The following is a 27,430-nucleotide window of genomic DNA, read 5'->3' as shown; positions in this document are numbered from 1 at the left end:
AGTAACAAACTCTCGCTTTTTTAACAAGTTAAACAAACTGAATTCCTTCTCTTTTACTTGTGAAAGCAGTGAAATCTGTCACTGACAGATTTGTGCAAAAATGAAAACTAGAGTTAGACTCTGGGTGGGCCAGTGAGGGGAGGGTCAGCATTATTATTGTTGTTGGTAGTATCTTAGAGGACTATGTGGTGGGAAATAAAGAATACGGGATGTTAAAATTGAAAGGGATTTTACTGTTCATCTAGCCCAAACTGTTCCTTTAATAGATCAAGAAGAGAGTTATGTGATCTCTCCAAAATCATACAGCTAATTGGTGTCAGAGTTAAGCCTAGAACCAAGATTCTCCTGACTCTCAGGCTAGGGCTCCACTCTCTTTAATGTGGGTTATGGTTCTCCTTATGCTACTCACTAGCTCTGGGACTTTGGACAAGGAAATCACAGCCTCCCTGGATCTAGGCTGCAGCAAAGTGGGGATGATACCTAGACTGCCTGAAAACAGAAGGCTGGACCTGATGATCTCAAGGTCCTCAGCAATTCTATAATCCAATGACTATAAAGTTAATTCCTAACCTACAACTTTGGGAGCCACAAACTCAGCCTGCTCTCACCTGTCTGCTGCCATACTACCCACCATGGTGATGGCACCAATAATCCCAATTAGTTTGTATTTAAATACAGTACTGGAAAGCTGCTTTCGAATCACCAGGTACATATCATCCTGCAAAGGATACAGAAAAATAAGGAAAGAAGTTGTTAGTTATCTTTAAAAAGCTATTCAGTCTCCCAGTGAACATGGAAAACTAAAGTTATTTCTTTGTTCATATGTAGAGGCATCAGGGACATGTATATAAACCCAAATGCAGGATTTTTCTGAAGAAAATTATCTATCAGTCTATTTCATGTTGCTGGAATCTATGTTGCTAGAATTAACAGAAAGGCTCATATGACACAATGGAATCTGCAGCATCCAGGATGAGACCTAAGGAAAGAATACTGGAATTCCCACCTTATGCCACGTATCTTTGTACTTTTTCTTGACCCTAAACTCATGTTTTCCATGTGTGGTTTCTTCAAATTTCCCAGGCTCCACAAGGCTTTTTGAGGAGTTCCAGGAAAGAAAGTGTGGCCATGGGAACCATACTTGACTTTTGCTTACTGCATCACTTCCAACTTCTCTCTCAACATTACAACTCTCATATAGTTCCTACAGGATGAGCAATGTAGAAAGGTTCCTTATTCCTAAAGGCTTCAAAATCACTGCTCTAAATAAACACACAAGAAGGTTTGTCTGCTTGTTTGTTGGGATCTGTCTGCTATGTAAAAACAAAAAGTATTAATAAAATTTAAAAAACAACAACAACAATAACAACCCAAAAAACCTAGTGAGAAAACCCCATGGCAGGGGAAAAGACAGGAATGGGTACCTTCTGACTGGACATTACACATGTTGCCCTTAGCCTTAAGAGACATACTTTCAGAAAAATACTTAAGAAAATACAAGGTGTAAAATCTTATGAGAAATCCTATTCACTATTCTACAAACAGCAGTATTGAAAAGCACTTTAGTAGAAATACAATGAAGCTGTTTGTTATTCAAAGTTAAATTCCACAGTAACTTCCATATAAATGCATGAACTCATCCCAAGAATTTTGGATTCCAATACAGCCTGCTCACCTACTTCAACATTTATTAATTCAACAAATATTTACCAAATACACTTTAGGTAACAAGTGTGAAGCAGGTGCTATTGAGGACGCAAAGAAGAATATAAGATATAGTCTCTGTCCTCACAGAGCTTACAGAGAACTTTCCTTACATATAGAAAGGAAAACATGCACAAATAATTTAAAAAGGCAGAACTAGAAGCATTCAAATACAATTAGAGAGGTACAAAAGCCTATGGGAGTGGAAAGAAAAGGTTATGTCTGCTAGGAGGAAGAGGATCAAGAAAGGCTTCAAGGCAAGGATTTGCATTTGAGCTTAGCCTTGAAGAACAGGCTGGAGGTTGGAGGAAGGGAATCCTTTGTGGAGAATACCATGAAAAATACACACATGTGAGAAACAGAACAACAATTCCAAGGATCTGAGTCATACATGTTATCTGGAGCACAGAGTGTACAAACTGAAACAATGGAAGAAAAGTAAGATTAGAAACGGGGGGGGGACCAAAACATAGAAGTGTCTAAATGCCAGGGGAAGAGTTTGGACTTAATTTGGTAAGTAATGAGGAGTCGTGGAGAAGTATTTAAGCTGGGTAAGAGATGACATGATCAAGCTGTATTTTAGGAAAACTAGTTCAATCTCATTAGCTAAATAGGGATAGCCCTGGCTAGTTCTTGGATGACAGACCACCAGACAATACTATATAGTCTTGCTTCAGTGCCAGGCATGACAAACATGTGACCCTGAGTTATCAAAGGTTATGCCAGGCAAATATAACTTCTGGCAGGATCTGCCATACTGGAAAGGCTTTACATAAAGTCATGGTGACAGAATGTTTTACTTTCTGATGATCAGCCCATCTAAGTACAAGAAACTCATCCCCACTAAGCTAGGTATTTGGTGATTAATTCTTTGGCCATCGTAACCCATGAGAATGAAAAATACAAAATGGCACCCACCCCCACGTGGCCCTCGTCTGTTTCTGAAGCAGCGGTGGCAAAGTGGCAGACAAAGGGCAGTGGTGTTAAAAATCAAACATATTTGTCTATAAGCACTGATTTAATTGTTGGCACATTAAATTTAAGAGTCTTTCTTGTCCAGGCACCAATGACCCTAATCAGTTCACATGGGTTAATGATCTTTAAGCTGATGATCTCAGATCTACATATCCTCACCTCTCTCCTGAGATCAAGTCAAGCAACTGCCTACTGGCCTATTTTGAGCTCAAAGTCCCATCTGTGAGCCATCTGCACAAACACAATAGTTAAACCCATGAGAGTCAATGAGGTGAGAAAGACAGAGAGAGAGAGAGAGAGAGAGAGAGAACGAACACAGAGGCAGAAGAGAAGAGGGCTCAGCTTAGAACCTTGGGGACACCCACACTGGGAAAAGTGATATGGAAAATGATCCAGCAAATGAGACTGAGGAATGGTAAGAAAGGTAAGAGGAGAACTAGGAGAGAGTCATGCCAGAAAAACCCAGAAAGCAGAGTGGACAATGGTGTCTAATGCAACAGATAGGTTGAGAAAAGTACATGAGATTTGGCAATTAAGAGATTCAATGCTAACTTTGGAGAGAGTATTTTCAGTTGAAATGAGGTTGAATGTTAGATTGCAAAGGGCTGAGGAGCACTTGGGAGGAAGGAAGTCGCTATAGTATGCATAGGCAGCTTTTTCAAAGTATTTGGCTGAAAAATGGAGGGAAGATATAGGATGACAGCTTTCTCCCACCATGGTGTCTCTTACCTGAATGTGGCTGCTGTCTTCATGTCCCTTGCTAAATGACAGTGTACTAAGAATATAAAACAGTTTTCGAATTTGAGAAGGGGTCAAATTATCTAGATAATCCAGAATGCCCTGTGAAGGAGAAAAAAATAGTAATCAGACATGAGGTACAGAAATTAACACTTTCTAGAGATGCAGGTGGATTAGCTGCCCAGAAAGGTACAGTGGAAAAATCCTGGATTTGGAGTCAGACCTGCACCCTTACTCTAGCTCTGTTACTACCTGTTTGTCCTTGGGCAAATCACTTCCACTCTCTGGGCCTCAGTCTGCTCATCTGTGAAAGGAAGGAACTGGACTATATGATCTCAAAATCTGATTAGCCAATGGTTAAATATGCACACATATGTGTATCTACATGTGTGTATGCATGTGCATGCACCCAATAACGCACAGGTTCATAAGACAGTGCAAGAAGTTCTAGTTATAACAGCTGATGTTACAGATGTCATCTCAGATGACTTGTGAGTAAGGATTTAACTAAAGACCTCAGGCTATTCATTTATCACTTCAATTAAACCAAGAGGAAAAACCATTAACTCTCATAATAAATCAAGCACAGCCTCTAACCCTTGTTCCCCACAGCTTGGCTCACAGTTCAGTCCACTGCTGTTCTGAAAAGGCTTATTCTCCTGTTGCTTCATGCCTGTGTTAGAGGTGGGAGGGAACTCCAGGACCTAACCAAGGTCACACAGGCAGTAAGCAGCAGCTGCCACTCAAACTCAGGTCTTGAGTCTCCAAATCCAGAGCTCTTCCACACAAGGTACTGCCTCCCCTAATCATAAACGCTTAGCCCTGCTACGACTATGGTCTGCACACAGGAGGAGGCACTTAAACTAACAGATACATCCTCTCCAAGATGTCCAGGGCTGAGGAGTATTTCAGGACTCAGAGGAGAGAAAAGCACCTTCACAAAGACAGCATACAGTCTCACGGCAGACAGACTGAGAACCGCCAGCTCCGAGAGCACCTCTAGAGCAATATCAACTTCAGCATCATTCCCGCTGCAGACGTGGGTCACTAACGCGCCAATTACTTCCTGACAGGAGAAAAGCAATTAAGAAAAGGTGAAACAAAAAAACACAGCACAGTGGTCTTGTGCCCATCTCTTTTTCAACTTACATATTTTCCTACCGCCCAGCAGACTCTGTGCCTAGCATGTCTCAGTGCCAGCCACATTACCTTTAGAATTATAGGGATATTAAGTATGCTTGCACCCACCACATTCCTTGATTCATTCCCTTCATTTTTAACTAGACATGAGACTGTGGGTACATCACTTCCTTCTCTCCATTTCAGTTTTTTCCTCTGTAAAATGAGGAGGCCCAACTCAGTGATCTTGAGAGATCCTTCCCAGTGCTAAAATCCCATGTTCTACATTTCTGGTGAGAAGCTTTGTGGTCTGGTGGACAGTGAACTGGTCTTGAAGGCAGGATGACACGGGTTCTGATGCCAGCTCTGACACAGGCTATCTCTGTGTGATCCCTGACAACTCATTTAACCTCTCACTACTCTGGCAGTTCTCCAAATTGCTACTTCACATCACAGAGAAGGTACCAACACTGTGGTAGCAGAAGCCCCTCACCAGCTACACCAGTGGAGTACTAATGAGAAGCACAGGTCTGTTTCAAATTTTTTCATATGTCTAGATGTGCACGAGTGTTAATGTTTATATCTTTATTTGTTTCTTTGCACACACATGATTAAGTTAGCTCTTCTGATTTCTGCATGTAGCTTCACTTCTGTCTCTTTGGAATCCATGCCCTTTCCCTCTTCTAATCCAGGTATGGTTAGAGACAATGAATGTTTAATTCACGGCAAGCAAGACTGCACAGCACTTTTAAAAGCTCACAAAAGGGAAGTGACACAGAAATTCAGGCAATCAGCTGAAGTACGGATTTTACCTGTCATTTGTAGTAATTCCCTACACGGCACAAGTCAGAATCATATTCCAGCAAATGTAAGTGAGGACAATGCTGTAGAGACAGCCTTCCTCAGTTCTGAAGATCTTTCTAGATCTAAGTGGTCTAAATCACTCCTGCAGCAGACTCTTGGTGGGTTTTTTTTTGTTTCTTTTACTTCCCTCTCACCTCTGTATTTAGAATGTTAATACTACAGCTGGAGGAGTCCTTATCAGTCTTCAAGCCCAATGCCTAGCTAGGTGGTACAGTGGATAAGGTGGCTTAGAGTCAGGAAGACCTGAACTCAAATCCTGCCTTCAGAAACTTACTAGTTATGTTAACCCTGGGAAAATCACTTGTGCTCTGGGGCAAATTTAATAAGTGGTAGCTAGATGGTGCAAAGGATAAAATGCTTGACTTGGAGTAAGAAAACCTGAATTGGAATCCTGTCTCAGACACTTACTAGCAGGTCACTTAAGCTCTCTTACGCTCAGTTTTCTCATCTGTAGAGTGAGATTAGACTTGATAGTTTCTGAGGATGCTGTCAGCTCTAAATCTATGGTATCATGATCTTATAACCCTCATTTTACAGATGAGAAAACTGAGGCCCAGAGAGATGGAGCGCCTTGCCTCCATTACAGAAGAAATGAGTTCACGGAGCTCAAGGGCACTGGGACTCTCCTGACTTCTGGGCTGATGACCTTTCCACCCTGTACATCATAGTTTGCCCAGCACTATTTTCATAATCTCCCCCTAAGGAATAGAGCTGCTACCAATTTCACTTCATGGCTCTTGTTTATGGACGGGAGTCTTGGAAAGTTTCTTATCCTGAGATCCATTAACTTAAAAAAATTTTAATAACTATATTTTAATATAATTGGTTTTCTTTGTAATTTTATGCATTTAAGAATATTATTCTGAGAAGGCCCATACCATAAAAAGGTGAAGAATTCTGGTCTTGGAGCTCATTTTGGGGTTTTTTTTTTCCTCAGGCAATTGGGGTTAAGTGACTTGCCCAGGGTCACATAGCTAGTAAGTGTCAAGTGTTTGGTCTAAGGCCGGATTTGAACTCAGGTACTCCTGACTTCGGGGCCGGTGCTCTATCACTGCACCACCTAGCTGCCCCGGAGCTCATTCTTAATTTGCTGGCACACCCTTAGTTTTCTTCAAGAAAACATCTCCAGGATCAATAGACAACTAGATTATTTACAATTAAATTATGAAACCGTGCCTCTCTCCTTATCACACTCTACTTCTAAAGTTATTTAATGATCCCTGCCCTATGGAGTCCACTTCAAAAAACAACAACCATACTTCAGTTCAGAAACTAACTGATGGTTGTCATTGTAGCTAAGCTGAGAAATGCTGTGACAAAACTAATCAACCCAAATGCTAAGTTCGGATAATAATTTTTCCAAATAGGAAAAAAAGAAAAGAAAAGAAGAGAAAAGAAAAGAAAAGAAAAGAAAAGAAAAGAAAAAAAGAAAAGAAAAGAAAAGAAAAGACACAAGTTATCCCTTTGGAGCTCTATCACTGCCCCATTTTCCCCTAGCTGTGTCCCAGAATACCTGTTGATAATATGTATCAAAGGACAAAAAGGCATATTTGTAAAGAAGGCTGCCAAAAGAGATCACACTCTGGTCTGTGGAGTGCAGCAAACTCTGAGCCAGCGACAAAATGGATGGAAAGACATCTCTGAGAACCTGAAAGAAAGACAGTCATCTGACAGGGAAAAGACATTCAACTTTTTGGACCTGAAAAACTGTTAACATAGTGCTTCAATGTTTACAAAGTATTTTAATATGAACTATCCACTTTGATGGCTACAATAACCATGTGAGGTAGATTAAGTATTAGCAACATTATCCTCTTTTCATAGATGAAAATGAAACTGAAAGAGACCAAATGACCTGTCCAAGAGTAGGAAGCTAGAAGTGGGTGGGTTGAGGCTCGATTCTGACTGACTCAAGGCTAGTACAATTTCCATGACATCAGATGCTTAATTTATCATTTCTGGCCTTCTCTCCTCACCTCTCCTCTGGACCCCAGACAACGCCTATTTTTTATCAGAAGGGTCGCCACCATTAGGAGGCTAAGTTCTGCTTGAAGATTCAAAGTGAAACCAAGTGGCCTCAAGTGACAAAACTTCATAAAGCTGCTTTAGCCTGAAAAGGATGAGGAGAGGCCTGTTGACTTTCTTCCAAGACTAGGGAGGTGGATGGCCATTGGTGGATACTTACCTCACAGGTTTGTTGTAAGGAAACTTTAAAGCACTATGTAAATGTGATTGACTGCTACACTATATAAGTAAACAACTTCTGAGTCAAGCTTTATTATTTTTACTAAGGACATTTATTAAATACCCAAAAGTATGATACATGGCAAACTAACTACTACATACAAAAAAAATTTAACAGAAATTCCCCAGCTCTCTAAGAGTTTATAATCTTCGACAGAACAGTATAGTGACAAGCAAGGGGAAGGAAAACAAATGCAAACATAGATAAGTGAAAATCATAAAGTTGAACCAAAACATTCCTACAGCTTCCTGGGATGCAGCCAAAAAAGCCTGGAAGGCTCAAATCAATAGCCTAGTCAAAAAAATCTAGGAAGTTGTATTGTTAATTTCATTCCTAGGGCTAGCAAAACACTCATTGATATTTAGAAAATTCAGGAAATATTTAATGCTGGAGAGATGGTGAAAAGATAGGCACGCTTGCACATTATTTAAACTATAAATAAGTCCGACTATTCTGAAAAACAATTTGGAATAATGCTTTAAAAATAATTAAAATGTCCATACTCTTTGACCCAGAAATGCCACTGCTAGGCATATACCCCAAAAAGGCCAAAGAAAGAAAGTTCTCATATGCACCAAAATATTCACAACATTACTTTTTGTGGGAACAAAGAAATAGTAACTGGATTTTGTCATACAGAAATACAATGGAATACTACTACAAGGCCATATGCAAGAAGTACCAATCAATAAGCATTTATTAAGCACCTACTATGTTCCAGGTACTGTATTAGGTTCGAGGGATACAAAGATAGAAATAAAACAGTCACTGCAAGGAGCTTACATTATACTGGAGCAGACACGTCCATACAAAAGCATATATCAAATAAATACAAGGTGAATTAGGGAGGGTAGACACTAGCAAGTGTGGGAGATCAAGAAAGGCTTCATGCAGAAAGTAGTGCTGGATCAGAGTCCTGAAGGAAGGGATTCTAACAAAGAGTGCAGCACGCAGAGCCTTCCAAACATGGGACGGCCGCACAGACATGGAGATGGAAGAACCACAAGCAAGCCAGGCTGGGCAGAAAGCCAAGTGCAGAGAGCGGAGACGGAGGTGGCTTAGTTTGGCCAAACTGCTCTTCTCCTTTTTTTTCCAAAGAGAAGCCTCACTGGGTAGGGGCAGAGGGAGCAGCAGATTCAGAAATGAAGGTAACATAAAAACAAAAGCTATCCATAGAAGTAAGACTTTTCAAAATGCCAGGCTGTGGCTTTTGGATTTGATCCTAGAGGTAACAGGCAACCATTCTATGCTTCTGAATAGGGATGTGGCATAATTAGATTGGTGTTTTAGGAATACTATTGATTTGGTAGCTATTTGGAGAAGATAGGGAAGAGGAGATTAGAGGCAGAGAGATCAATTAAGAGGCTCTTGCAATAATCCAGATGAGAAATGATGGGATCCTGGACTAGGGCAGAAGCTGAATGGAGAGGTGGGGACAGATGCAAGAAATGTAGTGGTAGGAGAGATTCAACCTGATTTGGCGTCTGACTGGATATGGGGGAGCAGGGGGTGGGGTGTGTGAGAGAGAAAGCAGGGAGAGTCAAGGATGATTCCAGGATCATGAACCTGGGACACAGGAAGGGCAATGATACCATCAACAGAAACAGACAAGTTTATGATCCAACCATTCTGGACAGCCATTTGGAACTCTGCCCAAAGGGCTATAAAACGGCACACCCTTTGACCCAGCAATACCACTTCTAGATCTGTATTCCAAAGAGATCACACAAATGGAAAAAGGACCCACATGTACAAAAATGTTTATAGTAGCTCTTTTGTGGTGGCCAAGAATTGGAAATTAAGAGGATGCTCACCAATTGGGGAATGGCTGAACAAGTTGCAGTATATGAATGTGATGGAATACTATTGTGCTATAAGAAATGATGAACAGGCTGACTTCAGAAAAACCTGGAAAGACTTGTATGGTCTGATGCCGAGTGAAGTAAGCAGAACCAGAAGAATGTTGTACCCAGTAACAGCCATGTTATGTGATGACTAATATTGATAGATTGAAACTGGATATATAGATTAGGAGTCTATATATAGAGGTAATGAATCCAAGGAGTTGATGAGATTACCACAGGAATGCAGAGTAGAATGGAAGAGAACTCAGGACAAAGCCTTGAGGGATACCTCCACTTTTAGTGTACAAAAAAAGAATAATGACCCAGCAAAAGAGACAAAACAGTCCAACAAGTAGAAAGAGAACCAAGGAGAACAGTGTCACATAAGCCAAAGAGTTTCCAGGAAAAAAAGGGGTGGTCCACAGGACAAAAGCTGAGAAGATGTCAAACAGAATAAAGGCTGAAAAAGGGCAGATTAAGCTGATAAAGGTCTTTATACAGGAGAGGACGATTTCAGTCAAGTGGTGGGATCAGAAGGCAGACTGTAAGTGACTGAAATGTAAGGGGGATGAGAGGAAACAGAAGCAATGAGTGAAGACAACTTTTTCTAGGAGTTTGGCTGGGAAAAGAAGAGATCTAGGACCACGAATTAGATATCACTCTAAGTGTCTCAGCTGAGGCTATATGCTCTTGCACCTGTCAATATTATAGCCAGGAGTTTGAACTAGGATGACCTCCAAAGCCCAACCTCCAAAGCGTTTGAAACTTACCGACATGTACGTGCCGAATGTGCTCTGAAGCAGCTGCTCAGGGATACATCCTGACTGGACCTTGTTTCTCAGCACCTTCTCAATGCACTTCTTGCTCTGAGTGTTTACACTATAGATGATCAGAAGCATCAGCAGGTCAAGAACCTTCCCAAGGAAAATGACAGTGAGATGAACCAACTGCAAAAGGCCAACAAAACAGCTAAGCCCAAAGAGCCACTCAGGGGACACCTCGAGGAGCCAGCAGAGGAGACAAAGTGGTCCCACAAATAGCAAAAGAGGCAGAATGGAGTGCTGGTTCTCTGGGAGGAGCCAAAATTTCCAGAACCAGAGCAGGACTGGCTTTAGTCCAATTGGCTTTCTGGCAGTGGATGGAAATTTTAGTGCTGCCTTATCAGATGTCCGTTACTAGTGAAATAAAGAATGGGGAACACAGGGGGCAATGTGTGAGAATGAAGCTTAGAGAGATGTCAGTTAAATAGGTAATTTCTCCATTTTCTTACCAGTGAAGACCTGATCTTGGAATGCAATAGGAAGATTCATTTAGAATTTACAACTTTTCCTCTTTGATTGGTCAAAATCCATTATAATTACAGTGAACAAAAGAATGGGGGCACACCATTGGAGAAGTTCCCCCCAGATGACCTGACATCACCAATAAAGGTATCTAGAGTCACTACAGAGTAAACACAAACCCCAAAGAATGACTATGTTTCTAAGAAAGGCTCAACTTCCAAATTTAAAACCCAAAATGCGTATGATTAGGGAATTATGGTACGTAAAGGTCACCTTGTGGTCAGACACAGAATCAATGTTTTCAATTGCCTAGAGAAAGAATAGAAACAAAAGAGCATTAAGAAGTAGAATGTAGCACCTTATTTTATCTCAGCGTTCCCTCATAAACAGGGCTGACATATCTAGATGGCACTTCGTATTATTTACTTCTTTATGTACAGGTCTTCTCTCCCCAACAGATTATAAAGGGTGCTGGGCCACAATTAGGAGCCCCAAGTTCAAATCAAGGCTCCAACCCTTCCTAATGGAAAGATTCTAGGTACATCACTAAGCCTGTTGCCATACGTGTATAATGATGATAATAATAATACACAATTTACCTCACAGTATTATACTGAATAAAGTACTTTGCAGATCCTAAGGGACCCTATCAATGCGAGTCATCACTATAGTGATGCCCTTTAGGGCAGGTACAAGGTTTTACCCTTCCTTTTTTTTTTTTGGCTTTTTGGTGAGGCAATCAGGGGCTAAGTGACTTGCCCAGGGTCACACAGCTAGTGAGTGTCAAGTATCTGAGGTCAGAGTTGACCTCAGGTCCTCCTGACTCCAAGGCGGAACTCTATCCACCGCACTACTTGGCTGCCCCGGTTTTACCCTTTCTCGTATGCCTAGAGCCTAACACGGCACCCAGTACCCAGCAGGTTTGAAATAAGTATTTACTAATGATAAAAGGAAACTCAACACACAGAAAACAGCCTTTCTTCCTGAACTTCTCTTTCTGCTCACTTTTCCAGCCAAAGGGAAGTTACCTCTTCTCCCAGTCATTAAATCTTTAAGTTGTATTTCTTTTTATATTTCTTTCTTAGGACTATAGAAAGCCACTACCAAATCTCACCACTTCTTTCACAACCTTTATAAAATCATCGCCATTTTCCGATCATACTTTCTTCATCTTCTTATCAACTTCCAGTCTACATGTGGCCTATAAAAATCTTTGGAGGGGCAGCTAGGTAGTGCAGTGGATAGAGTACCGGTCCTGGATTCAGGAGGACCTGAGTTGAAATCCGGCCTCAGACACGTAACACTTACTAGCTGTGTGACCCTGGGTAAGTCACTTAACCCCACTGCCCAACCAAAAACAAAACCAAACCAAAAAAAAAATCTTTGGAAGGTAGAAGGACACAAAGTCAATTTCTGGTACATTTCCTTCTAAATTAATAATACTACTAGCCTTTATATAAACAGACGGATCAGTTTGTCTGGATCTTACCCATGTATCCTTGCAACCAGCATCAGTTAACTGCAGAATAGCTGATTAAGGTAAGCAGGGAATGTGGCAGCAGAACCCAAAAAGCTCACTTGCCTCTATGGGGATCCAACCCAAGACTCTAGTGGTCTCTGTACTGACACGGCCTAACCAACTATAAAGGTCTCGTTGGACAAGCGGGCAATTACCTTAATCCATGCTTCTGAAATGGCCTTCTCATATCGAACAGCTGACTTGATCACATCAAAGAGGAGAGAAACACAATCCTGACTGCTGTTTTCATGACTTCTAGAACTATAAGCACAGAAAGAAACATGTCCATTTATATACACGAACCAAAAGTGTCACTTTCTACCAAGCTGAAGCTAGGTTGCTTTCAGGAGACTGCCCAGCTAAGTGCTCTGCCTTTCAACTATCACTCAGGACAGTGACTTCTCTGATGACCAAAAGAGAAGCTTTGCTGCTTGGATAGATAATCAAAAAGACCAGGAGAAAGAGGTGTCAAGAACTACTGTACCTCACATGACCTTGATTTTTCAACTTGCTTTGGGGAAGTCTGCAGCTGAGGTGGCAAAATACAGTATTCTAGATCCAAGTTTTTCCGAAGCTCAGAAATCACCTGCAGAAAGCAAAGGATTCCTGGTGTGTTCTAATCATTTAAAAGGGATAAGCTCAAACCACTAAAATTATATTGATCTTTTAAGTTTGGGGAATTGGAACTGTTAAATACATGAGATACCAACTTTTTTAAATATAAAAGACTGATAATAATGAGGTGCAATAACCTTCAAAATGCTAAGTGTTTGACATCCTATAAGAGAGCAAATACGATCTCATGAGAATGAATATGACCAGCAGTGCTATTTTGTACTCCTGGGTGCTACCCTGATTTACTAATCAGTCTGGAGATATGGGGGGGGTGCAGATGGGGGTGAGAAGACGTGGGGGATGACAAATTCATGGAGAGATAAGCAGTTTGTTTGTTTTTTCTGGTTCTTGGAGTATCAGTAAAAATGACTTTATGCTTTTAAGTTTCTCTTCCATTTCAGAATAGAAACTCCCTCAAGGCTGAACCCGAATCTATACATGTTGCAGGGTTTAGCACCATTCTAGGTAGTTGGTGAGTAAATAATACCAATGTACCTCTAATGCATCTGTGACCGTGACTGCATGAAGAATGAACTTGATTATCAGAGGTAAATTGTTGTCCAGTGTCACAGCTGACAGTTTAGCCATTACTAAGTGGCGCACCTACAATGGAAAGCAAGACTACCTTAGTCTTTCAAATTCGATACTCAGACCTATCAATCTGTGAAAAAAAATAGAAAAAAAATTCTCAGTGCCTTGCTTTCCCAATGCAAAATGGGGAGGACAACACTTGACTCTTACCTGAAATCTCGAAGAAACTGAATGCTAAAAAAGTAATTACTAAAGACACATAATACATATAATGCTATTATTATCTTCTCAGATTCTGGAGCCTGAATTTTCCACAGTCAGAAGAAAGGGAGAGAAGGGAATGCACAGGAATCCGTTCTTTCTATGAATAGTATTACATAAAGTTCAGGCACTTAGAATTTACTACAACAACAAAACCCATCTCTCTTTGCTCTAATCTGAGTATCTGACAAAACGAATCATTAGTCTGCTGCAGCTTAATTTACAGCCCATCTCTACAACAATCAAGTTTCTATTTGCCTCACCTATCCTAAAAAAAGAGCAAGAAGGTAATGTGCTTTCAAAATGCAATTTTCACTACAGTAACTGTCTTAAAAAGCATTTGCTCCTTGAAAAATTGGCAGGCAGCTGGCTCTCAATCCTCCTTCCCTACCTTAGACAGAAGCTTTGGATCAAGGCGGAGGCTAGAAAGCACATCCAGGATCGGGACCGTCAGCGCTGTATTCTTCATCAGAAGGTCACTGTGTACAAGTAAGAGTAATTACATAAGAAATTAAGAGAGAACAAAGTGAATGCAACTTAGGAAAATCTCCCTCTCTTTAGAATGTGGGCTCATATAACATTCAAGTTCATTGTCATGGTGGACTATGGTAAAAGCACCTTTTTTTTTATTCAAAGGGTTGAATTAGTAAGCCACATAGGTATGCAAGATGACTATAAAAAACCCCACTCTGGAACAATGTGGAAAACATCCTGGTGGATGAGAAGATGCCAAGTCCTTTTCAAGGGATAAAAGTGAACCATTAGGGCAGCGAGGCAGTGCAGTGGATAGAGCACCGGCCCTGGAGTCAGGAGGTCCTGAGTTCAAATCTGGACTCAGAAACTTAACACTCACTAGCTGTGTGACTCTAGGCAAGTCACTTAACCCCAACTGCCTCACCAAAAAAAAAAAGAGAGAGAGAGAGAGAGAGAACCATTGCCACAATATCTCCTCTGTTCTTATCAAGGACTTAAACTGACAAAGTAAAACCTTGTTTTTAAAGCAAGTAAAGTGGAAAATTTCTTCCCCTTCCACCAATTCACATTCTTTCCTCAAAAAAAAAAAAGTTTGGAGAGCCAATGGTGTGTAAATAGAACTGGTATCAGAGTAAGGAAGACTCAGTTCTACTCTATGTATTTTAGGCCAGGTACACCCTGGCCTCTTAGGCAAGCTTAAGATTTGGAGAGGTTTAGTTAACAAGACAGAAAGGTTTTGTTTTGTTTTTTTTGAACACACAAAATACACCTCCTTTACTAAATACCAACAAACCTTTAGTCAGAGGATAAATTAACAGGTATAGCTCTCTAAGTCCCTGCCCAAAGGGACATGTGTACACAAGCTGATAATGGCAGCAGTCCACATGGGAATAAAAAAAGTTCATCAGGTCCAAGGAGCCATACTTCCTTGACAGTAATTTATACAGCGATAGGGACTGGACTTGATTGGCACCTTCTCTGCAACTTAAAAGTCTCAGAGAGTAGCCTAGAGCAATGAGGTGTTTAGTGACTTGCCCAGGGTCACACAGCCTGTATGTCAGAGGGAGGATGTGAACCCAGGTCTTCTTGGCTTCAAAGATCAGTCTCTTTACATCTAGCTACCCTGCCTCTCAACAGCTGGTTTATTTGGGATTCACCAAAAATGGGACCTCAGTGCACTTATCTTATCCGCATTCTGGGTCTCTAACAAGTAATGGCTATAAGTCATTAATAACCAGGACACTCAGCCTGGACAGTCCCAAGGCCTGGTCAGAATAAGTAATGCCAAAGACACCTGCCTCTGAACCATCCTATGTGACCCCAGCAAGGCCCTCAACCTCTCAGTATCCTGACAACTCCCTAAATGGAAGAACAGGTGCCAACCTGCATGAGTAAAGAGAATTTCCCCATCAGAGATTCCCTATACCAATGAAACCCTAAGTCCAGTCTTTTTAAAACGTAACAAAGTTTTGGGGACAGGTAGGTGGCACAGTGCATAGAGGACCTGAGTTCAAATCCGGCCTCAGACACATAACACTTACTAGCTGTGTGACCCTGGGTAAGTCACTTAACCCCATTGCCTAACAAAAAACAAAACAAAACAAACCCCCCCCCAAAAAAGTGTAACAAAGTTTTATGTGCCCCAGGCAGTCTAGTCCTACCTAGATTTTTAGTAATTTCTTATTCCTATTTCAAATTTCTATTTTCCAGCTATCTGCACATCTCTGTTTCTGCCACTTCTCTGTATAGAAGACTATAGTATTCCTCCATTAGCTTGTAATCTCCTTGAGGGCAAGGCACACACTTTCTCCTTTTTTAAAGAACTCCCCAAAGAATACTGAAGACTTTGTACAAGGTGAATGTAAACACTGTGGATGCAAGAACACAGACACTTTCCTCTTTGTCCACAGTGTTCAAAGAAATGGTTTTGAAAGGTAATCCCAAGAGGAATCAGATCAGGTCAGTGGAGAGGCCCTGCTGGGCTCCAGATTCCCTTTCCTTTAAAGTAGTGATGTTTCTTTCTCCAGGGGGGAAATGGTGGGGGGCTGCTGCAAAGCTTCCTCTCCTCACACTGCCCACAGCCTAGCCCTGTCTTTCTCCAGGGGTACAGATGCAAGAGCAGCACATTTCAGACTTCCCATGAATCCCCAGGCCTGCTAAACACTTCTTGTTTTCTAAAGGAACACAGAAATAATCCTAAGCAACTGTGGGGGTCCCCGAGGGTTGGAGAACCCTAGAGACTTTAGCAGCCTCCACAAACAGGGGATCTGAGTCCAGACTGGGGTGGGGTGGGGGGCAGTATCACAAAAACACTCTTAGCTGAAGAAAACTCAGGTTCATGTAAAGCATGAGGGATGTAATAGAGACTCTTGGCAAGTACATCTAGATTTGGACACAACTACTTTTCCATCAACATAATATCCCATCAATAGAAATAATATCCAAATGCCTTTTCCCCCCAAATCACACTGTCCTGAGTTTGTCAACCCTGTCACTCAATCTGTGAGCATGGAATTCTTTCATTAAAGAAAATGGGAGCACTGTAAATGGAGTAAAACCCTACTGATGCAGCTGGAAGAAGGAATCAGACCCTTCAGGTTAAAAGAATTGTCACCTGAGTGACACTGTCCCTTGAGTATGCTTTTCTTTCATCACGAGTCCACTATCATTTTTAAAAACCTGGCTGATATGTTGGGATGACATGTTAATGAGGCCAAGCCCTCTGGTCTCACCTGCTGCCCTAATGCCAAACGGCTACACTCACAAATTCAATGACTGGAGGGAGAAGACCAGGCCCCTAATCCCGCCTCTGCTTCCAGGTCACTTAACCTGCATGGGCCTCAATTTCCACATGAGTCCAAATACAGGTTTGGATTCAATGGCCTCTGAGGCCCCTGCCAGCTTCAGATTTATGCATATGGCTGGGAAAATAAGCCCAAACACATTCATAGACCTGATGGTGGGCCAGCAACATCTTAATAGAAGAAGGATGACCCTCTCTTTTAAACCAAAATGACAAAACCCAGTCCGAGGACAAGATCCTGCTGAAGGCATTCTCCAACTGAATTTTGGTACCTCAGCTCTCCAGCCACATCACCATGTTGAGAGTCTCCAATTATCTCAGGCAAACTGGTTATGAGGTCATGCTGCAGGGTCACAGGTGCAATACTGATCAGCTGCATAATCTTGGTTGTAAGGTCCTAGAAGGTTTAAAAAAAAAAAAAGGAAAAAAGTAGTAAACTGTGAGGAAAGCCAACTGAGAAAGGATTGCCATTCTCATCTGTGAGACAAGGCATAAGACTGATATTCTGCTCTTAACTATGCAGACTTAATCCCAAAGCCTGTGCTCAGGTGTAATTAGGCAAAGCTTTGGGTAAAGCTCTACCTGAACTTAAGGGTTGTGGGGGGAAGATAAGGGAAATGATATGGTTGGGAAGATTAGGAGAAAGAAATGAAATGACTCATGTGTCACCTCCTCTGTGAACCCTTCCTCCATCCCCTTAGCTGAAAGCAATTTCTCCATCTTCAGAAATCCCCTACCTCCCTGTGTTTAACCCTTTCGGGAGCATTTCTCACACTCAGCTTTGTATTTATATTTGTATTATGTTATTTCTGACTACGTCTTATCTCTGTGTAAGCCAAAGACAATGTCTTATTCATTTTGTAGCACACTTAGCGCCTAGATGTTCCTTTGCCCATCACTGGCTCTCATATATGTTAACTGTTTCATCCCACGACATGTATTTCTTGCCCTGACTTTTCCATTTTTTCCTGAACTTCAAGCCATTCTTCTTCTTTTTCCTGGACTACCAGGCTAGAATTCTCAAGAAGGACCTAATCACTGAGATATTGCTCCTATCCCACATCTCCAATCCACATTTCCATTACACACAGACCAGCAGGATATACTTTCAGTAAAATCTGGATACTGGATTGGGGTTTTACTGGATCCCACAATCAAAGGCAGACCCTCCAATGAACCTAAATATCTTGGGCTACCATTTATAGGACTGGGTTATCAGCCATCACCACCCTCAGACTTCTGGGGACCACACCACTGCCTAGCTCAGACGAGTGGACGACCCTTTCCTCTAGCCTTGACCACTAGTCAAATGCCTCAGCTACAGCTCCACCATAGCTGGTATGACTGGGAAACAATGCCACTAGCTGAAGATCTCTAAGACAAGCTTCCAGCAGCCTTGGCTCCCCAGGCCACAGTGTCACAGTCCAGACCACCAGCCTGTGACAACCTTTACCCAACCCCTACCCTAAGGCCCCACTTCCACTCAAATATAGTGAACCTGCATCATACTTGAACAACCCATAGGCTGTGTTCCTGTCAAAATCGGTTAAACTACCTATCACAAAGCATTATCTGGGCCTCAAACTTCTATATCACTTCAACAGAGCCCTGACTAGTAGGCTCAGTTCACCCAGTCCTGACCTCCAGGCTAAGGCTACACCATACCCCAATACCCAGGATGGGACTCCATTTATTCATTCATTCAACCTACCTTTAAATACCTACTATGCACCAGACATGGGAGATACAAAGACAAAAACAAGATAGGCCCTGTTCTCACGGAACTTACATTCAGTTGGGGATGGGGGAAGAGGGGAATAACTCATACAAAGATAAGTAAACACACAGAAAAAAATAATAAAATAAAAAAAACAACTACACTATCACAGTTGAGTAGGCTTCTATGTACCTTATTAAAGCACTTACACACTACCTATTTATAATGGAAAATATAACAAGTAAAAAGATAACATTTCCCTGCTATGAAAATGATAAACATGAAGCATATGAGGAAATACAAAAAGAACTGTTGGATATAATTCCATTTTTTGACTTTCATTTATATTTTATCATATGCTCAAGAATAAGAATTCTTTACTTGTATATTTATTAGATTGTTTTTCTTAAGTTTATAGTAAAAATTAAAAATAATCAATTACTTTTCAAATTTCTATCCCTTAGGTAATAAAATCTAATCACTACATTCTAACAAAAAATATTTTGGATAAACTGTAAAAAGTTAACCACCACCATCATTCTCAATGATCATTTCTCAATAAACTATACTACATGGAAAAAAGGAATTGATAAAAAGAAGTAGCTAAAGGGAAAAAACCTCTGCGAATTACAAAGTTCTTGGACATGGTCAATATGGAATTTGTTTGATTTGACTATGCATTATGCATATTTGTCACAAGAGTTTTGGTTTTCTTTCTTGTTTCTCCTGTAGTGGAAAGAAGAGAGATGGGAAGGAGAGAAAAAATGCTTGTCAACTGGAAAAAAGATTTTAATTTTAAAAAGTTTATCCTTATATGCAGTTGGAAAATAAACAAACAAAAATGGCCATAAAGCATACCTTATCATCAATAATCCTGTCAAGCCATTTCAGCTGATTGATAATAAGCCGAGGCATGTTGAGTCCATCATTATTAACGCTGAAATGTTAGAACAGGGGAAACACAAGGAGTTTTAGTCTTTTTTATATGAATAGCAAATCCTAATATCATTCAGAAGTTTTCTTTCTACTATGTATGACTTTCAGAAAAGTTGGGCCACTTCAAAGAAAGCTTCCTTGAGGAGACTCCTTTACAGGTCACATTGGGTCTCTCTGTACATCTGCCACTCACCTCTCATAAAGAAACTCTGGCAACTTTTCAAATAAGATTCTGATAATGGCAGGCTGTAAAAAAATATATATAGGTAAGAAATTAGCCTACTCCAAAACATTAAAAGAAAACCTGTAATGCCCAATGTCACCAATGCTCCCCAATGAGCCCAGGAAAGCCCACATTAAACCATCAGAGTAGCTCTTACTACATATCCCAGTTTACAAGAAAGTTACTTAGCTTTAAAACAAAAACTGCAAGAATCTGTTACTTGTCCTAATGACCAGCAAAGCACCATGAATAGCTAAACATTCAATGAAGATTTAGTATTAATAGTGCTAACTGTAAATTCAGTAAATGGAATGTTTAAAGCAGTCATGAGGTAATAACAAGGACCAAAAAGGTATCTGAAGGGCCATCAGTCAAGTGGAGGAGGAATTAACCTTGTCCTGCTTAGCTTTGGACAGCAGAATGGGGACTGATGGATAGAAGATGCAAAGGGCAGATTTAGGTGTGATATAAGGAAAGCTTCGTAATGACTGACACTCTAAGAGGGAAAGACCACCTCAGAACTAGTGAGATCCCACTTGACCAGAAGTGTTGAAGAAGGGGCCAAATGACCCCTGGTTGGGTGTGCTGTAGAGCAGATTCATGTTCAAGCATGACCTCTGACGGCTTTCCAACTCTGAGATTCTCTACTGAAGAATTACATTGACTAAATCATACTCAGCTTCCAATGGAATGAAAAAATTTAAGGGTATGGGAAGAAGACAAAGTCAAATTGGAGAAGAGGAGAGTTGGCAGAGATGTGCAAAACCCAAAGGTGAGAAACTGAGAGGTAAGAGAAATCAGGACAACATGGACTTGGGAATAGAGAGGTCTACTGGATGAAACAATCACCAGTTGTATGGCCCAGAAATCAACCCACTGGAATTAGATCCAGTTAAGCAGCAGCACAGCCCAAAGTGGTACTGGAGGCACATGGCACTAGATGCACCCTCAATCAACTTCTAAGACAAGTTCAGCTGAGGTTGGGAGATAGCCATGACATTAGGGGCCCTGGCAGACTGCTAGGCCAGCAGGGATAGGAGAACAATATGTGGAGAAGTGCTATCTAGTAGCTTCCTATTTTAACTGTTCTTATTAACTAGGTGTGAAGTTCCATTGTTTCTGTACTGCTGAAGGACTTCACATGTCAACAGCAATCTCCAAATCTGCCTTCCACCTATTACTTCTGTTTTTGTATAAGGCTGTGGAACAGTGGAACATGCCAACATCACCATTACCTTCATGTCTTGACAGTACTTGAATCATTTACACAAACTACAGCCCCTTTAAAATTTTTATTTGGGGAAAAAAGTCAAAATCTCACCTGTAAACTGTCAATCCCCAGCAACAGTTTAATGAGGCTCTTATAGTAAGGAGTGACCACGCTGTAAAAGAGAAACACAGACTTCACTCTAAAGCATGAGCAATGAAAAGAAGGCCCTTAGCCAAGAGAGCAGTTGATACATTGTGTTAGTACAAGTGACACAATGGCTTGCTGAAAGAATTCTAGAAAAACTCTTTGGCTGTTAAGCCTCCCAGTCATAACCTAGAAAGTGAACTACGGGAGGCATCAGGGAGAAGGAGACATAACACACTGAAAGTTCAGGCAATTCCACCCCAGAGATAGTGTGCCCGAGGCACATCTCAACTGTGCTAGATCCACCTCCCTTTCCACACCTTGTCTCCTCTTCTTGTAGTCGTTCACAAGACAAGAGGCAGTTCCTGAAACAGTCCCGATCTTCTACGTATGACTCCAGGCCACTAATAAATTCCTCCACTGCCTTCAGGAAAAGAGGAAGAGGGAATAAGATGTTTGACTTAGAGCAAGGGTTCTTAACCTAGGGTTCATAAAATTGTTTGTTTTTTTAATTTTGATAACTGAATTTCTTGTTTCTGTTTTTTTTTTTTTGGTGGGGGGAGGGGGCAATTCGGGTTAAATGACTTGCCCAGGGTCACATAGCTAGTTATTGTCTGAGGCTGGACTTGAACTCAGGTCCTCCCAACTTCAGGGCCAGTGCTCTATCCACTGTGCCATCTAGCTGCCCCTGATAACTGTATTTCAATAATTTTCTTTGTAAGTCTATTTATATATTAGTTTATGCATTTAAAAACGTTCCTCTGAGAAGGGGTCCCCAAGCACTAAAGGGGTCCATTACACAAGAAAAGTTAAGAATACCTTATTTGGAGTTTTCTTGTCAGTGGCAAAATATGACTCTAACCTATCAACTCTACAATGGTCTTATTTAAGCTGTTGGAGCTTCAGTATAAAGTATTGCTGGTAAAAACAGAAAAGTCAGGGCAAGAAATACATACTTTGGGATAAGAAGGGTGTTTCCTGAAGGCTTGAGAGAGCTTCCTTTGGAAAATTACTTGATCCACAGCTATAGAATAAGAAATAAAAAGTTGGCATCAAATGCAATGACCAAATTAAATTTCAAGCAGATTGTCTTTAATGCAGATTACTATTTCAAGCTCTACAATCCTCCCCATGTTTCTAGCCTGAATAGACCAACAGAGAGTCCTTTAGCTTAATAGCAGCACCAAAACCATCCAAGTTCTTAAGAATACGGAGCTGGACTTTCCTAGGAGATTAATAAATGCTCAAAGAAGTATGTATATAAAAATATCCTTCCCACTGAAGTTTTAATGCTACAAAGCAACATCAGGATCTTCCATTTCAATGGGACTCTCTTCTCCCCACCCGTGGGTTAGACAATCTATGCCTTGAGCACTCCAAGTACTACCCTTTTATGCTGTTACGAACTTAACAAACATAAACAACTATGAACTACTTCATGAGATAGGTGGCCCATTGGACAGAGTGCTGGACTGGGAGTCAGGAGGTTAAGCCTTGCCTCAGTCACTTGCTGTACGACTTAGGCAAATCACTTAGCCTCTCAGCCTCGGTTTCCTCTTCTGTAAAATAGGGATAACAATATCATCTTATTCACAGGGTTATTATGAGGATCAGATGAGGTATGCAAAGAGCTCTACAAACTTTAAAGTACTATATAAATGCTACCTATTATATTTCCTTAGGAAAACAAAAAAAGATTGCAACACTTTAAATCTCTATCATATACAGCTAATTTTAGGAGTATTTATTATATTTAAAATGGCATATCCAATGTTGCCCTTATCTGTGTCTCCTCTGAACCTGTTGCTACTTTCTGTGCATTTAAAAAATATTTCATCAATATTCTTTTTTTTATCACTATCATTAAATTAATACATACTTTAAAAACCCACAAGTAACAGATTTTCATGGAATCATATACAATCCTTTTTTTTTGTACTTTGTATTAGGAAATGCCTATGTTTCTTGATACGTGTCAAGTTTATTAAAAAAATTTTAAAGATCTAGAGAATATCTTCTGGAAAACAATTCTATACTGGTCCCTGGCTAATAGCATTTTCCCTACCGTCTCCCACTTCTTCCCAACCGTTTCTAATCTCTATGACATTAAATTTCAAAAGCATACAACTTAATCCCACAATACACACTCACACCCACACCCTCAACTGACTGTAATATCATAGCAAAGCTTAGGATAAAGATAAGAATATTACCTAGTTGATTTTGCCTCTCCCCAGTTTTAAGAGTAACTCCTGCTGTTTTGAGAAGCTTTAGAAAAGTATTATCATTCTCTACTACTTCATTCTGAGCAAGTGATTTCCTTGGCTTTTTATTCACTTCATTCTTCTTGGCTTCAGAAAAAAGAAATATGTCATAGATTCCATGAAGAGAGAAGCAGATGTTAAATGCAAACAAAACAAAGACTATGATAAAACCCTTAAATATGAAAGTGGTCAATCACTGCTTACTCTTTCCATGTGTTAATTTTTACCTGAGAAATACAATTGTATAAAATTTGCAATGAAAAAATAACAAAAAATTTCCTACCTAATTTCAGTGTTTAAAGGTAAATATAAGGAACGTGGACTTCAATCTTTCTTATGTACATAGCTCAGACTGACTTCAACAGGAATTCAAAACATTGAAAAATCAGTGAGAACTAGAAGGACCAAATGATCTGCCTTTCTATCAATCCTCCCTTTTCTATATCTCTTTTCCTTCTACTTCCTCTTTGTCCCGAGTAAAATTTAAAAGAAAACATTGAAAAAAAATTTTTTTTAAATATTGCTATGCCTAATAGATCCATCCAGCCATGATTTCCATCCTCTCTCTTTCAATGCAAATAAATATAGATATAAAAATAAGAGACGAAATTCATTTATTGTACATCCCCTAAACTCTGGTGTCTATCAAGAAAGTAAAACAAAGTGGTTTCTCACCTTTGGCAATATCAGACAGCAGACTAAAGTTCCCTTTACATTGAAACCAACCATTGTCCACTACTTCTTATGCTTGGTATTGTTACTCAAGAGTTTTAGGTAAATAAATCATCTTCCTAACATAAAAAAGGCCATCCTTCCACCTAGATTATAAGCTCCTACAGAGCAGGGATTGTGTGTTATATATTTTTGTATCCCTTTCAACACCAAATATAGAGCTTTTTGCAAACTAGTCACTTAATAAATGGAATAATAGAAACCAAAGTTTCATTAGAAGTGTTTAGTAGAAACTCCTGTCCTGACACATGAATTCTCTACAGAACTCTCCCAATAGCCTCTGCCTGATCAACACCAGTGACAACCCATTCCAAATACTTGCTGAATGAAATCAATTACTATTCACATACTGGAGCAATCTTCTGTCAGGCTCTTTCTGTCTTCAGGTCTTGACAATCTTCTTTTCCCAAACATTGTGGACAATATCTCCTACAGCCAAAATCACTTTCTATGGTAATGTCAGAAAGGATAAGTTATCCTCCAGATAGGTTTTGAATTCCTAAACAAAGTTGGATCTCAAAGGAAAAATGTTTCACAGAGCCAAATGGGTTTTAGTTTTTACATTAAACCTATCTAAATCTCAGAGGGCTAACGGCAGCAACATGAACAATTAATTTCCCTCTTTGTTTCAGTCTCTCCCAGAGCTGCATGAACCAAATTTTCTACATGTCTCTCCTTTTGGGAGTCCTTTGTTTTAAGTAACAATAATCAAGGGAACCTGGCTTCTCAGACTATTCTCTAGTACAAATGTGGCAGTCCCTAACACATCTTAACAAATGTTTTTGCTGGTGTAGAAATAAAAGTTCCCCACAGAGAGAAGTCCAGGGGAAGAACACAGAATACAGAACTCTCAATATTCCTGGCACTGTTCTAAGTGTTGGAGATACAAAGGAAAACAAAATTTAAAAACAAAAATCAGTCTCTGTTCTTATGGTTCTCAGTCTAATGGGGAAGACAATATACAAACAATAATGGGAAAGACAATATGCAAACAATTTTGTACAAATGAAATATATACAAGATAAAATGGAGATAACTTCAGGGAGAAGGCACTAAAACTAAGGACTGGAAAGGGCTTCTTGCAGAAAGTGAGAATGAAGGAAGCCAGGAGATGAGGAAGGAGAGAATTCCAGGCATGGGAACAGCCAGTGAAAATGTCTCAAGTTGGGAGATGAACTATTGTGTCCAAGGAAAGACAACGAAGACTGCATCACTAGATCCCCTTTATTTTACAGATGAGGAAACTAAGGCTCATAGATGTTACAATGACTAGTCTAAGGTAACAAAACAGTGAAAGAACAAAGATCCAATTAATTTTTTAAAAATCCAGAGCTCTTCCTAGTATAGTAAAATCCTGGTGGTGATGTCTAACATTCCATTCCTTTGAATTAAGCATAGCCATTCCCAGGCTCCTTTTTTATGATACAAATACTTCCAGGAGTTTTAATTCCCTAACCCATGTTAAGAGTTTAAAGCAATTTTGTGTGGGTCAGGAACTACCCTCAGGAAAAGTAGTAAAATATGGTTTTGTTAGTATTGTTTTTCAGTCATGTCTGACTTTATGACCCTATGGTCTGTAACATACCAATACTGTCCATGGGATTTTCTTGGCAAAGAAACTGGAGTGGTTTGCCATTTCCTTCTCCAGTAGATTAAGGCAAACGGAGGTTAAGTGACTTGCCCAGGATCACACAGCTAGTAAGTGTCTGAGGCCATATTTCAGATCTTAACTCCAGGCCCAGCACTCTATCCACTAAGCCATCTAGTAAATTTATTATTCCCCATCTATTTGGCATATCATACTGTTGCTTTAAGTTGGCCGTCAATTAATTCTAAGATATTCACAGTATATAAGATTTTTGAGAACTGAGACTATGTATCTTTCTTTTTACTCCCTTCAACTCAAAGTTCTGTGCGTGTGTATGTGTGTATGCGCATGTGTGTGTATGTGCATGTGTGTGTACAAAGAAAGATACATAGTTTTGTTCTCAAAAATCTTATGTTCTGTGAATATAAGGGGAATATATTTATATATAGTTATGTGTACATGTGTATTCTGTATGTATGTGTATATATATGGATATGCGTGTGTATATCTGTACGTATCTATCTACATCTTCTACCTTTCTATCCTCCTAAGTCTTAGTGCAGTTTTAAACCATATACAACTCGATCAAACCATAATCACTTATTTCATCTATGTGCCTGGTGCTGTGCTAATCGCTGAAAATATAAAGTAACAACAGAAAACAGAGCCTGTCCTCAAGCAGATTATAGTCTAGCTAGTGGAAGACATGTACCTATATAAGTACCATGTTCCATACATGACTGCCTTACTTTTCTATTATTTCCCCAGTACTTAGCATATAGTAAACACTTAATGCTTCATTTACTCGTTAAGTAAAAGATCAGATTACTGAAAACAGGTGCAAAAGGTTAATGATTGATTTTTAAAAATACATCGATTATCGATACACTAATCTGGAGTCGAGATCTTATGCACAAAATAGGTAACAGGGCCAGCTAGTGGCACAGCGCAAAGAGAGCACTGGGCCTGAAGTCTGGAAGACCTGAGTTCAAATTCAGCCTCAGACATTTGACATTACCCAAAGCAAGTCCCATAACCTCTCTCCGCTTCAGTTTCCTCACCTGTAAAATGGGGATAATAAAAGCCTATACCTCCGACTAAAGCTCTTTGCACAATGCCTGGCACCCAGTAGTCGACGTAAAAACGTTACCCTTTGTTATTAGGTAAATGCTAGGTATTATTAATAAGGGGATAGGGGTGAGGGGCACTAGTAGCTGGAGGTGGGAGAACTGAACCCTTGGAGGGACCACAGCTGGATCTGAACCCAGGTCCTCGGGTTCCGGCCAGGCTCAGGGACGGCGGCTGCAGGTGAGAAGGCTTGGGCCCGGGGGACCCGGGAGATCCGGGGCTTGTTCCAGGCCGCCCCGCCCCCCACCAGCGGCCCGGGGAGCTCTCTCTCCCGCAGCTCCCCCAGCCCCGCCAGCCCCGGGCCTGTGAGTAGGGAGGATCGACCCTGGAGGTCTCCGCCGCCGCCGCCTCCGCGGGCACGGTCGGGGCTGCTCGGCCAGGGCCGGGGACCGGGCGCCTCGGGCGGCCCCAAGCACTCACTCACCCCCGCCTGGCTCCGGATTCCACCCCGCTCGACTTTCCCGCCCGACGGGCGTCACCGGAAGGGGCGAGCCTTCCGCCGGCCCGTGACGT

At 40.7% G+C, this 27,430-nt stretch overlaps 1 protein-coding gene across 1 annotated transcript in view; it reads right to left on the bottom strand.

Moving 5' to 3' along the window:
• FANCD2 (FA complementation group D2) overlaps positions 1–27,417 on the bottom strand; it is a 61,935-nt gene extending 34,518 nt beyond the window's left edge. Inside the window, 20 exon segments of the mRNA XM_020981005.2 lie at positions 609–718; positions 3,409–3,519; positions 4,352–4,483; positions 6,914–7,048; positions 10,260–10,403; positions 11,046–11,081; positions 12,447–12,552; positions 12,776–12,807; positions 12,809–12,877; positions 13,402–13,509; positions 14,090–14,177; positions 17,248–17,372; positions 19,551–19,629; positions 19,822–19,874; positions 21,173–21,233; positions 21,526–21,629; positions 22,162–22,229; positions 23,419–23,556; positions 24,552–24,649; positions 27,342–27,417. Of these exon segments, the coding sequence (XP_020836664.1) occupies positions 609–718; positions 3,409–3,519; positions 4,352–4,483; positions 6,914–7,048; positions 10,260–10,403; positions 11,046–11,081; positions 12,447–12,552; positions 12,776–12,807; positions 12,809–12,877; positions 13,402–13,509; positions 14,090–14,177; positions 17,248–17,372; positions 19,551–19,629; positions 19,822–19,874; positions 21,173–21,233; positions 21,526–21,629; positions 22,162–22,229; positions 23,419–23,556; positions 24,552–24,615 (1,763 nt within the window). The 5' untranslated portion in view covers positions 24,616–24,649; positions 27,342–27,417.
• Between the last annotated feature and the right edge of the window lie 13 nt (positions 27,418–27,430).

The sequence above is a fragment of the Phascolarctos cinereus genome, unplaced genomic scaffold (assembly GCF_003287225.1).
Source record: "Phascolarctos cinereus isolate Bilbo 61053 unplaced genomic scaffold, phaCin_HiC Scaffold_4;HRSCAF=312, whole genome shotgun sequence".
In the NCBI taxonomy this organism is placed as follows: Eukaryota; Metazoa; Chordata; class Mammalia; order Diprotodontia; family Phascolarctidae; genus Phascolarctos; species Phascolarctos cinereus.
The sequence above is the reverse complement of the archived record's forward strand: the minus strand, read 5'-3'. Positions and strand labels throughout refer to the sequence as shown.